At 41.0% G+C, this 13,338-nt stretch overlaps 1 protein-coding gene across 1 annotated transcript in view; it reads left to right on the forward strand.

Moving 5' to 3' along the window:
* The first annotated feature begins 379 nt into the window (after nucleotides 1-379).
* CRY1 (cryptochrome circadian clock 1) overlaps nucleotides 380-13,338 on the forward strand; it is a 143,472-nt gene continuing 130,513 nt past the window's right edge. Inside the window, exons 1-2 of the mRNA XM_006897551.1 lie at nucleotides 380-537; nucleotides 4,741-4,840. Coding sequence (XP_006897613.1) covers nucleotides 380-537; nucleotides 4,741-4,840 — 258 coding nt within the window. The remainder of the gene's footprint in view (nucleotides 538-4,740; nucleotides 4,841-13,338) is intronic.

Genomic DNA, 13,338 nt, shown 5'->3' on the forward strand with positions numbered 1-13,338 from the left:
CGGGGCGAGGTTTCCGTGACGAACCTCCCGGGGCCGGCCGTGCAGGCGCGGGCCGTCGTGGCGGCTCGGGCTCCTGGAACTTGCTTGTCCTCGGGGGCTCCGAGGCCCTTGAAGTTATTATGCATCGCGGCCCGGGGCTGGCGGCCGGCGCCGGGTCCTAAAGGGCGTCCCCGCGGGACGGGGCAGCCTCCATTCATCTTCCGAGCGCGCCTTCCGCGCCCGCCGGTCCTCCCGTCCCACTCCCCGCTCCGCCGCCCCTTCCTCACTCCCCGGCTACGCCGATTCTCCTGGAAGCGAAGGTGTCGGCTATGAGCCGGACCCTGCTCCTCTCCTGAATTCCTCTCTGGAGTCGGTGGGCGCCGACTCGCTGGGCGCCGGCATGGGGGTGAACGCGGTGCACTGGTTCCGAAAGGGGCTCCGGCTGCACGACAACCCGGCCCTGAAGGAGTGCATCCAGGGTGCCGACACCATCCGCTGCGTCTACATCCTCGACCCCTGGTTCGCCGGCTCCTCCAACGTGGGGATCAACAGGTGGCGGTGAGTCACCAGCCCGAGGGACGCGCGTGCGGGGGTTTGGGCAGTGCGATCGGACACATCGCGAGAAATCTTGTCGCCCCCTCCCCAGCCCCGGGGGTCTCCTGGCTTGAAACGTGTCAAAGCTGGGGGTGCTGCATGCTAAATGTCCACTGATCTAGACTTGACGTCTCTGGCGCTGGCCACAGGGTGTTGACCTCCCCGGCACACCCTGGCCGGCTGCCCTGAGTTGCATACGTCTCTCCCTGTGCTCCTAGGAGGCCCTTGCGTGGATGGCAAAGCCTCAGGACCTGAGTTCAAGAAACACTCTTTTCATGCTTTGCAGCCTGTAGGACATCGGAGAGGATTGTTGGGGTTTTTTTCCCTATTTACGTTTGCGTGCGTGGGCAACTCCTCGCGTGGAGAACCACCGTTCATTTCCACGCTTCGCCTCCCTGCGTTTTGCCTTCCACCTTGAGGTGACTGTCGGAAAAGCAGGGAAGCAGCATTTGGTGACTTGGCTCCGCCAGCTCTCTCTCTCCCCCCTTCTCTCTCTCTCCACTCCTCCTTGTGGTTAAGGAGACAAAGGACACTCTTCCTGTTGAAGTGAGACGCACTGGCCTTCTAGGGATCAGAGAACTGGAAGGAATCCCAGACAATCTTGATGTCCTTTTCCTGAAATACCAAGCTGGGTGATTGAATTTGTTGGACTCCCTGGTGGCCCGGGTCTAATCTGTGCAACAGGTTATTGATCACCCGTTCTATTCCGGGCGCAGCTGTAAATGCCAGCAATGGGGCAGCAAGCAGACAGTTTCTGTCCCCTTTGATCTTTTGTCCCTGAAAGTACAACGTGTGGTTATTTTTAGGTTCTTTGTTTTGGGTTTTGGTTTTTTTTGGTCGGGGTTTTTTTTTTTGTGCTTTTTTATTCCCCCTTTAGGAGGGTGTTTTCTAGGAGATAGTAAGTGCTATGTGGAAAAATAGAGCAAAGGCCTAAGGAACGCAATATTGGGATGACAGTTTCAAACTTGGTGATCAAAGGAAAAAGGCTTACAGATAAGGTGGTATTTGAGCAAACACTGAAAGGTGATGAAATATGTGTCTCCAGGGGAAGTACATTCCAGGCGCAGGGAACAGTTAGGAAAAAGTCCTGAGGCGGGAGTTTGCTTGCTCACGGCAGAGGAGGTCAGTGTGACTTCAGCTTAAAAGAGGGGTGGTTAAAGCAGTCAGCTGCAAGCCAGGAGGTTTGTGGTTTGAACCCACCAGCATAAAGATTGAACTCCTCAGCATAAAAATGAGGCAGTTTGTTTCGGCACAGATTACCACATTGGAAGCTCTATGGGGCAGTTGCTTCAGTAGATGAAGCCAGAGATGTGATAGGGTCATACTGAGTAGAGCTTTATAGGTACTTGTCAAAATTTGGGGGTTTTCACTCTAAAAGTAAAAATAATTGCAGAGTTGTGAGCAGAAATGTGATGTGATCTGTTTGAAAACATTTTCTCTGGCTATGATTCTATGAACAGTCTTAGGAGTGGGAGTGGGGAATGGAGGTCGCCAAAAAAGCAGATCCTTTAGGAACTATTGCTTTCATGCAATGAAAGATCAAAGAAAGATGATCAAGGCTAAGGGCTTGGACCATGGTGATAATGGATGTGGTGAGTCACTTACTGGGTCTGTTTTGAAGATGGAACTTACAGTATTTGTTTGCAGATTGGATATGTGGAATGAAAGAGATTGAGTTGAGAATGATACCTTCATTTTTCTCATGAGAGACTAAAAAGGAGTTAAGAAAGAAGCTGTTGAAAAGGGGATTGAAGTTCTCTTTTGAACTTGTTGAGTTTGAGAGTCAAAGACAGGAAGACCCTCGGCGAGATGGGTTGACACAGAGATGATGAAGATGGCATAGTAGGCAAGGTTCCAAGCTGCTGTTCATAGGGTCTCTATCAGTCAGAGTTGACTTGACAGCACCTAAGAACAACATTACCTATCCAAGTCAGAACTCAAACTCATTGGCATTCGGTCAGAACTGTCTCATGACCCTCCAGTGGATTTCCGAGGTTTAACACCTCGTGGGAGGAGATTACTCATCTTTCTTTCTTTCTTTCTTTTAAAAAAGTTTCTTTGTGTGTGTGTGTGTGTGTGTGTGTGTGTGTACCGTCAAATTAGATTGACTAGTACAGGAGGAGATTGCCCCTCCTTCTCCAGCAGAGCATCTGGTGGATTCGAACCGACCCATCTTTCTTTCAAGGAGCAACTAGTGAATTCAGACTGCCTTTGACTTAGCAGCTCAGCTCCCTGCACTGTTCAATCAGAACTGACCCTGAGCTGGCCCTCCAGAAGGTTTTCAGAGACCTTTAATTGCGTGAAAAGAGATTGCCCATTTTTCTCCCGCAGATCAGCTGGTGTATTTGAACCATATACCTTTGGGTTACCAGCACAACTCCTTACCATCAAGCCACCACAGAGCTCCCTCCATATCTAAGTTGTTGTTATTGTATGTGCCATCGAGTCGCTTGTGACTCATAGTGACCCTATGTACAGGAGCCTTAAATGCCGTTCTATCCTGTGTCAACATCGCCGTCTCAAACACACTCATAGAGATAGCAAATATATGGTTGAATATACCTAGAGTTCTAGACAGGCAAAAGATATAAAGTGGAGAGTTGTTTATATATAGATTTAAAGTCATTTATTGTATATCTGTCCATTCACTCATTCAACAAATATTTTTTGAGCACCTGTTTTAGGTGCAGAGGGATTCAGCAGTAAACAAAATAAACAAAAATAATCCCCCCTGCTGGTGAGACTGTGTAACAATTGGACTGTATGAGAATAGTAAGAGAACATATCTAGTAAGGAAAAAGAAGCAGTCTGAGGACCAAGGCTGGAGTACTGGGATGGTTAGAAATTGTCAAGCTGTGGAAGACCCAGCATAGAAGACTGAGGAGCAGCAGCTGGTACCTAAAAATAAATTCCAGTGTAGTTTGGGGGTTTTGAATACAAGTAAAGAAGATATTTCAAGGATGTCGAGGGCTGAAAAAGAAAAATTAGATTTAATATTTTGCTCTGTTAGATTTAATAATTTAGCTCTGGTGGCCTCAGTGGCAAGAAGCTACATTGCAGTCCTGAAGGCATGGAGTTCAAGGCCACCAGCTGCTCCAGAAGGATGGACCGTCTCCTCCCATGCGATTAACTGGATTTACTGCCTCTGACAACCTGCCGAGTCCAGAGTGAAGGCTGCACAGTGGGGTGGGCTTGCGGGGAGGGATTGTGTAACAATGAAAGAATTTTTCTTTTACTTTTCAAAGAGAAGAGCTAACTGGGGTGTGGGGAGGGGTGGGCAGGGAGGAAAGTATAACAGTGAATGAATGGAAATCCAAAGTCTCTGTAAACTTTCATTAACATGAATAATAAAAACAAAACAAAACAAAAACTGCCAGAGGGTCAGCTGTAGGTTGGTTCTGACTCTTTGGTAGACAGCAGCAAAACAATAACACAATATTTTGAGATCATATGCAAACTTTTTTTGAGTGACTTCATTAGTATCAGTGGTGAAAGCCTTTTTTGGAATAATAGCTCAAAAGGACTAGGGAGAAGGAAGGTTGGAGGCAACTTTCTTTTAATTTTTTCTTGTGATTTGAGTAAAAGTTAACAGATCAGTCTGTTTTCCCTGTAGTCATTCATGCACATTTCATTGCAGACTTGATAGTTCTTCCCACTTCTTCCTGGTGTTTCCTGTGTCTGTTCATCTTTTATATCCCTTTCCACCTTCTGAACTTTATCTCAGGGCAAATACTACTTCCTCAGCCTCCTATAGTTGCTTAGTCTGAGAAGTGGATTCCTCTCTGGTGTTATTGATCGCCTTCTCTTGCTCTGTCCTTTGTTGGCTGACACTCCTGGTGACATAGTACATCAAGTGTCAGGCTGCTAACAGAGGGGCAAGGGCATCAACTCCACCAGTCGCACTAAGGGACGGGTGATCCCCTCCTGTAAGGATTTGCAACCTCTGCATCCGATACAGGGTCACTGTGAGTCAGAATCAACTCAGTGGCATTGGGTTTAGTATTTTGTTTCTTGTTTGTCTGAGAGTTGAGTCATGGGGGTGATTTCCATTCCCGACCTGAAGGATGACTAAGGACTGGAGTTCTTTAGTCCAACCAATCCGTGTCAGACTAGTAAGGTGGTTCTTAGGATTTTGAGTTCTCTTTCACATTTTCTCCACTCTTTCAGGGGCTTTTGTGTTGTGATCCCTTTCAGAGTGGTCAGCAGCAATAGCCGACACCCTCCAGCTCTCTCAGGATCACGGAACCGGAAGCTTGCAGACCCACTAGTTCTTTGGTTTTCTTCTCTCTTCTCTGCTCCCTAAACAGTTCTTTCAAGGAGTTTGCTATGAAAGAGTCAGGAAAATGGTATGTAGAAGGGATATGAACTTAAGAGGATTTCTTTGTAATGGCAGAAATCCCAGTATGTTTGTATGCTGGTGGGAATGAGATGGTAACTACAGCTTTTTTTAAAAGCTGATCTTGAAAAAAGGTAACAAAATACTGTATTGTAATAGATGAATAAAATCTTACAATATAATTACTCCTTTTTCAGAAGGTTGTTGTGAGAATAAATTAGCTTTTGTAAAATGTTTAAAAGAGTGAGTAGTGTTAGTAGTAAGTACTTGCTTGTTTTTTGCTATTAAGTTAGAGGCCTTAGATGAGTATTATCTCCTTAAATGCCATTTGTCAGGATTTTTTTCCTCAAGAAATGTGTATGTTTGCAGAATCTAAACCAAATTTTTATAAGATAAAGGTTAGATCTTTTTATTTTTATACATTCAGCAGTTAGCATTGCCAAATAATGGGCAAATTAAAACTGGAAAGCACAGTAGCCTTATATTGCTCTTTTAAAAATAGTTTTTCTGTTTTAATTTTTTTTTTTAGTAATATATATTGCCCATTCTGAAAGATGGGTAAGTATGTAAGTAATAAATAGAGACAGATAGCTCTCTGCCTCTGAAAACTTAAGTTCTGAAAGGGCAAGGACTAAGTTTAATTCAGTCTATTTTCATAGTATCAGATTCAGTGATTTTCATATGGTTGCTGTTGTCAGATCAAAACTGACTCAGCTAATTTGTCAGTAGGTTTTCCGAGGCAGTTAATCACATCCAAGAGGAGTTTGCCCATCCTTCTCCATGGAGCACCTGGCATATTTCTTTGAACCACACACCATTGAGGTGGCAGTGCATACAGTAGTTGTTCAGTAGCTTTTTTCCATGAAATGACATCTCAGAGTTAATGTTTTTTTTCTTTCCTTTTTATGTACTGTTAAATCAGATCCAACTGGCACAGGACTAGATTGCCTCTCCTTCTCCAATGGAGCATCTGGTGGATTCGAACTGCTTGCCTTCGAGATTGTAGTACAGCTTCTTGCCACTAGGCCACCAGAGCTCCCTAATAATTTTATATTTAGAAAGCTTTATTACTTTCCCTGATGACTATAGGATAAAGCCTCAAACTCTTTGCCTTGGAATTTAAGATCTTTTGGGTTTTTTATCTTGTCTCTTCGCTGAGATGTTATCTTAACGCTTTGGGTGTGCAGAGCGAGCTCTGCTTCTTTTCCCTGACAGCTGTGGTAGTTCATTGGTACATTTCTTATCTTCCAGAACTCCAGACCCAGATTTAATTCCTAGTCTGTACATCCTAAGTGTAGCACCATCTCTCTGCCAGTGGAGGCTTGCTGGCGTGTTGCTGCAAAGGAATCTTGTATGCTTCTTTCTTACTGCCTTTGTACACTTAAGTTTCTTATATTTTCAGTGAAACAAACAAAGAAATGCGTGTATTTTATCTATTAAGGACTTTAACAAACTACTTTTTGCTATTGGTATTATCTCAAAAAAATTTTCAACATTTGATCCTGGACCATTGAAAAACACCATCTTTGGAATTGAACACTAGTTCCTCCCTTGCTTTGTCTCCTATAAAAATGTCACCACAGAAACACTTGAACATGGCACCTTTGTTCATCACAGTCAAAAGGTGGAAATGACCCAAGTGTCCATTAGTTAATGAATGGATAAGTGAAATGTGGGTTTTTTATATATTCGAGAGAGTATTATTTGGTCACGTAAAAGAGTAAAGTACTGATTTATGTTGCAACGTGGATAAACCTTGAACACTTTAGTGAAAGAAGCCAACCAAAAATGAAATAGTATACTAGAAGAAAAATCAGAGATGAGACTTAAAGGAAATTAAGAAAACATTAGAATCATGTGAGATGACATCAAAAAGAACAAAATACATATGATTAGAATTCCAGAGCATGAGATGGGCAGAGAAGTCACCAAGTAAATTGTGTAAGAGGCACTAGAGGAAAACTTCCCAGGATTTATGAAGAACAGAAAAGTCTACATTCAAGAAGCTCAGTGAATGTGAAATAGACTAGAACGAAGCTCTGGTTACCTAGTGGAAAGAAGCTGTGCAGCTACCCAAAAGACAAGCAGTTTGAGACCACCAGCTCCTCCATGGGAGAACTATGGGCAATCTCCTTCCATGCAGTTAACTCTGAAAACCTGCCTGAGGGTCAGCCATGGGTCATTTATGACTCTGGTACACACAACAACAATAGACTGAAAAAGGAACACATCAAGACATAGTCAAATTCTCCAAAACAAAAAGTAAAGATAGAAAAGCAGTGTGAGGAAAAAAGGAGTCACCTACAAAGGCTAAACAAGTAGATTAAGTTCTGATTTCTCAGCAGAAACCATGTGAGCAAGAAGACAGTGCGGTGGCATATACAGAAAATTGAAAGAAAACAATTGCCAGCCAAGGATCCTATACCCAGCAAAGCTGTCCGTCAAATATGAAGAAGAAATCAAGTCATTTTAAGGAAAGAAGGAACTTAAGGAATTTGTGAAAACAAGATCAAAGCTACAAGAAATTTTAAGGGAAGTCCTTCACAGAGTCATCAGATGAAACTGGATGTACCATAGTAACCAGGAACAAAAGAAAAACATAGCAAAATGGCAAGGATATAACCTGGCCTGTCAATAATCATACTTAATGTGAATGGACTTACTGCACCAATCAAGAGAAAAAGAGTAGCAGAATGGATAGAAAAAAACAAAACCCAAAACCCATCAATATGTTGCCTATAAGAGACACATCTAAAAAACGAGGAGAAAAAGACTCAAAAATCAAAGGCTGGGGGTGGGGCGAGGGGGGTGGTGGATACCAAACAAATAGTATTCCGTGAAAAGCAGAAGTGGCAATACTCATCTCTGATAAAATAGACTTCAGAATGGAAACTACCATAAAAAAATAAAAAAGGACACTCTATAATGATTAAAGGCACAGTAAATGAAGAAGAAATAACCTTGATCAACATCTATGCACCAAATGATAGACCTGCGAAATACGTAAAACAATGGTTAATAAAATGAAAGGAAATAGCACTAAAATAGTGATAGGAAATTTTAACACGCCACTCTCACCAAAGGATAAGTCAACTTGAGAAACTTAACAAAGGTGCAGAAGATCTAAACTATACAATCAATCAGTTTGACTTTGTGGATGAACTCAGGGTACTTCACCCACGTAAAAGTCAATTTACTTTTCCTCTCAAGGACACATGGAATGTTCTCCAGAATTGATCATGTATTAGGACACAAAGAAAGTCTCAGCAAATTAAAAAACCATTGAAATAATACAAGTATCTTCTCAGACCACAATGCCGTAAAACTAGAAATTAACCACAAGAGGAGAAAGCTTATAAAACCACCAATAAGCTTTAATAACACTCTGCTAGGGCACAATATGATGACAGAAAAAAAATAAAGTTTCTCAAAACAAGTGTAAATACAACGTTCTCTGGGATACAGCTAAGGCAGTCTTCAGGGGGCAGTAGGCACACATAAAAAGGAAGGAAGAAAGCAAAATTAATGATCTAACTCAACACCTACCTCAAACAGAAAAAGAACAAGAATCTATCCCCACCTCCTTTAGAAGAAAGGAAATTATAAGGACAAGATCTGAAATCAGTGAGATAGAAAACATAAAATTGAAACCATCAACAAGACCATGAGCTGTTTTTTTAAAAGGGTCAGTAAAATTGACCAACAACTGGCAAACTCAACCAGAGAATGAAAAGAGAAGACACAAATAGCTCATTTAAGAAATGATAGAGGTGATATCACAATAGAACCAGATGAAATTAAATTTATACTATCAGATATGAAAACTTATACTCTGATATGGAAATAGGAATGGCATCTACTGCCTAAACAACATGCCTCTGGAAACTCTATGAACTTTGATAAATGTCGTAGAGGGACTTCAAGCCTTTTGTTTATAGTGTCACTTTGAGTCATGCTTGACTAGAAGGCAATCAACAACAACAACATACTCTGATAAAGTTGAAAATTTAGAGGAAATGGACAAATTCCTTGAAACTCATGCTCTGTCCAGATTGATATTGACAAATATAGAACACTTGAACAGATCCTTCGCAGAAGAAGAAACTGAGCAGGTGATAATAAGATTCCCCCACAAAAAAGGCCTAAAGCAGATGGCTTTATGACTAAATTCTACCAAACATTCAGAGATCTACCACCAATTAAATTATTTAAAAAAAAAATAGAAAAGGAAGGAACACTCCCAGAGTCATTCAATGAAGCAAGCATAACCCTAATACCAAAATCAGGCAAAGATATTACCAAAAAAGGAAAACAGACCAATAGTTATAAAGAATATTGATACAGAAATCCTTAACGAAATTCTGGCCAATAGAATCCAAAAGCATACAGAAAAATAATTTATCATGACCAAGTGGGATTCATAACAGGTATACAAGGATGGTTCAACATAAGAAAAACAATCTGTTTAATTCACCACATTAATAAAGCAATTAACAAGAACCACATGATCCTAGCAGTTGATGCAGCAAAGATCTTTGACAAAATCCAGCACTGATTAAAACACTCAGAAAGTAGGAATAGAAAGTAATTTCGACTAAAATAATTGTTGCAAACAGGAACCAAACAAGGATGCCCACTGTCACCACTCCTATTCAGTATTGTCCTGGAAGTACTTGCTAAGGCAATATGGTAAGGGAAAGAAGAGGCATCCAGATCTGCAAAGAGATGGTGAAACTCGCTATATACAGAAGATATTTGGAGTTAGTAGACCAATTTAGTGACGTGAAAAGATACAAGATCAATATATAAAAGTAGTAGAATTCCTCTACAGTTATAAAACACAAAGAAGGAAAATAAGAAAACTATACCATTTACAATGTTGTTAAGTGCCATCGAGTTGAGTACAACTCATAGTGACCCTATGAACAAGAGATCTGAAATCAGTCCTGCCCTGTGCCATCCTCACTCTTCCTGACACACAAGAGCCCATTTGCAGCAGTCATCATGTAAGTCACCATGTCACCACATGATTGAGGGCCTTTCTCTCCTGCGCTGACCGTCCACCCTTTCCAACATCCTGTCCTTCTCCAAGGAATAGCACCTCCTATCAACATGTCCAAAATATGTGAGGTGAAGCCTCATCGTTCTTGCCTCCAAAGAGCTTTCCAGTCTCACCCCCTCCAAGTTCATTCTCGGCTGTCTGTGGGATGTTCAGTGCTCTTCTCCAACACCACAGCTCAAAGGCGTCAATTCCTTTTCAATTCTTTTCCTGTCATCCTTATTCATTGTCCATTTACAAGAACCAACCACAAATTGAGACTGTAATAAACCTAACTAGAGACACAAATGTCCTTTACAAAGAAAACCACAAAACACTGGTGCGAGAAATAATAAAAGACCTAAATGAATGGAAAAAATGTTCCTTATATATAGATAGGAAGACTCAATATAATGAAAATTACATTCCTGCTCAAAGCAGTCTGCATGTTTAATACAATCCCAATACAGATACCAATTTCATTTTTCAAAAAGATAGAAAAGGACTTTGGCATGTCTATTTGGAAAGGAAAGAAGCCCTGAATAAGCAAAGCACGTCTAAAAAAAAAAAGAATAAAGTGGGAGACATAGCATGCCCTGACCTCAAAACCTACAGCTATAATAATCAGAACAATATGATACTGGTACAATGATAGCACATAAACCAATGGAACGGAATCAAGAACCTAGAAATTAACCCATCAGCTGATACTCAACAAGCAAATAAAACCTATCAAATGGAGAAATGACACTCTTCTCAACAAATGGTGCTGGCAAAACTGGACTGCTACCTGCAGAAAGCTGAAGTAGGGTACATGCCTCTCACCATACACAAAAATCAACTCAAATGGATCAGAGACAGGTGTAAAGCACCAAACCATAAAGATCATAAGAGACAAAGTGGGACCAAGCTTAGAAGGCCTCACCTGTGGTATAAAGAGACTGACAAATACACAACCAGGAGAGGATAAAATTGAAGAACGAGACCTTTTAAAGATTAAATCCCTGTGTGTAGCTAAGACTTTTTCCCAGCAGGGTGAAGAGAAAACCTACTGACTGGGAAGAAACATTTGACAATACTATCTCAGACAAAGGTCTCATTAAAAAAAGTTTATCGAATCCTACAGGACCTTCACAAGAAAAAGACATTACAAAATGGGCAAAAGACATAGAAAGACTTTATACAGAGAAAGACATTTGGATGGCCAACAGAACACATGAAGAAATGCTCAGAATCACTGACAATAATAGGTGCAAACCAAAAGGAGATACCTTCTCACCCCAATTGTTGTTGTTATGTGCCACTGAGTTCCTTGCAACCCTACGTACAACATCTTGGAACCCTGCTCTATCCTGAGCCAACCTTATTGTCTCTGACACACCTACTCATATTAACCCAGTCACTGAGTCAATCTATCTTATCCAAGATCTTCCTCTCTTACACTGCCCCTCCACAAAATGTCCAAAGTATGTCAGATGCAGCTTCAGAATCCTTGCCTCCAAGGAGCAGCCTACTTTCACCCCGTCCAGGATAAACCTGTTCTCCAGCACCACAGCTCAAAGGCATCAGTTCTTCTATTATTCCTAGTCATTGTTCCTCTTTCTGATGCATAACAAGACTGACATCATTGTTCTTCAGTACTGTGGAGAAGTCCCTGGCAGCAGACTTTCCCAGTGCAAATCTTTTAATTTCCTGGCTGCTGGTACCAAGAGTGTTGATTGTGGAGCTAAGCAAACTGAATCTGTTATCAGTGTCAGTCTCTTCACCATCTATCATGATGCTGCCAGTCATCCCAGTGGTGAGAATCTGTTTTCTTGATGTTGAGCTTCAATCCATATTAAAGGCTGCAGTCTAAAGTCTTTCTACATTGAATTAAGTAATTGGTTACAACATTATTAGTTAACTGAATAGAAACCTTTTAAAATGTTTCCACTTCTTTTATTTTAATTAGTACTTCATTTCCTTTCTTTCCTTTTAAGATTGTTTGTTCTTTATTCAGGCATTACCATTATATGTACAGAGCTTTCCCTAATGATATAATTTGTAATTTTTTAAATCACTGCCACTTGTTCCTTCAACTTTGTTTTCTAAAAAGTTATTGGTGGAGTGACACATACTACTGGATATCAACAAGTTCTCTAATTGGAACAAGAATGTTCAGATATCGTAGAAAACCTCACCTGTCTTTCTCACACTGAAATCAACCACATATGTTTTATAGAAGTGGAAGACATTTGGTTATTTAAGCAAATTTATACCATGGAGGTCATTAGAAGTTCTACATATTTTTATTTGGTTTTGAATTACATATTTGTTATAATTGGTATTAGTGTTTCCTAGGAATGAAAGAAAGAAAAAAACCCCTATTTTTAAAAGGGAGTCTATTTAATCTAGTTAATTTCCACAAATCTTATACCAGATCTAGCCCTCAGCAGCAACAACAACAAACCAAAGCTCTTATAGTGATACTTGTGTTTTTATTTACTTCGCTATTTTAAGTAATACAGAGTTATTATTAGGTGCCATCAAGTTGATAATTTACTACTCGTAATGACCCTATGAACAACAGATCTGAGCCTTATGTTATCCTAACAACCATACTCACATTCTCTTTGTGCTCAAGCCCAATGTGGTACTTGCTGTGTCAGTATGTCTCACTGAGTGAGGGTCTCTCTTTACCTTTTCTCTACTTTCCAGCTTAATGTTTCTCCCCAAGGGCTGGTTCTTCCTGGAAATATGGCTAAAGTGGGATGAAGTTTCCCCATCCTTGCCTCTAAGGAACACTTCGGTTGCACTTCCTTTAAGACAGATTTGTTTGTTCTTTTGGCAGTCCATGGGATATTCGGTCCTTATCACCAACACAACAATACTAAACCTAATAATAAAAAAGATACTTTAATTCCAAAATTTGAATTTCATCACACAACCAATAGAGTCTAGTACAGGTACTCTATATACTACAGCACATAAATATGAAGTCATTCTTGTATAGAATTCTGATGCATAGCAAGTAATTGCAAAGGCTGGCCTGGATCAGGCGCATCTTAGTCTCCAGACTGACATCATTGCTCTTCAGTACTTAGGAGAGGTCTCTGGCAACCAACTTTCCCAGTGCAGTTCGTCTTTTAATTTCCTGGCTGCTGGTACCAAGAGTGTTGATTGTGGAGCCAGGCAAACTGAAGCTGTTAACAATTTCAGTCTCTTCACCATCTATCATGATGCTGCCACTCAGCCCAGTGGTGAGAATCTTTGCTTTTTTGATGCTGAGCTTCAAGCCATATTGAAGGCTGCAGTCCTTGACCTTCTATAGCAAATGCTTCAGATCCTCCTCAGTTTCAGCAAGCAGGTTATGTCATCTGCATAACACAGGTTGTTGGTGAGTTTACTTCCA

The sequence above is a fragment of the Elephantulus edwardii genome, unplaced genomic scaffold, assembly GCF_000299155.1.
Source record: "Elephantulus edwardii isolate Elephantulus edwardi_28Jun2011 unplaced genomic scaffold, EleEdw1.0 scaffold00211, whole genome shotgun sequence".
Classification (NCBI taxonomy): Eukaryota; Metazoa; Chordata; class Mammalia; order Macroscelidea; family Macroscelididae; genus Elephantulus; species Elephantulus edwardii.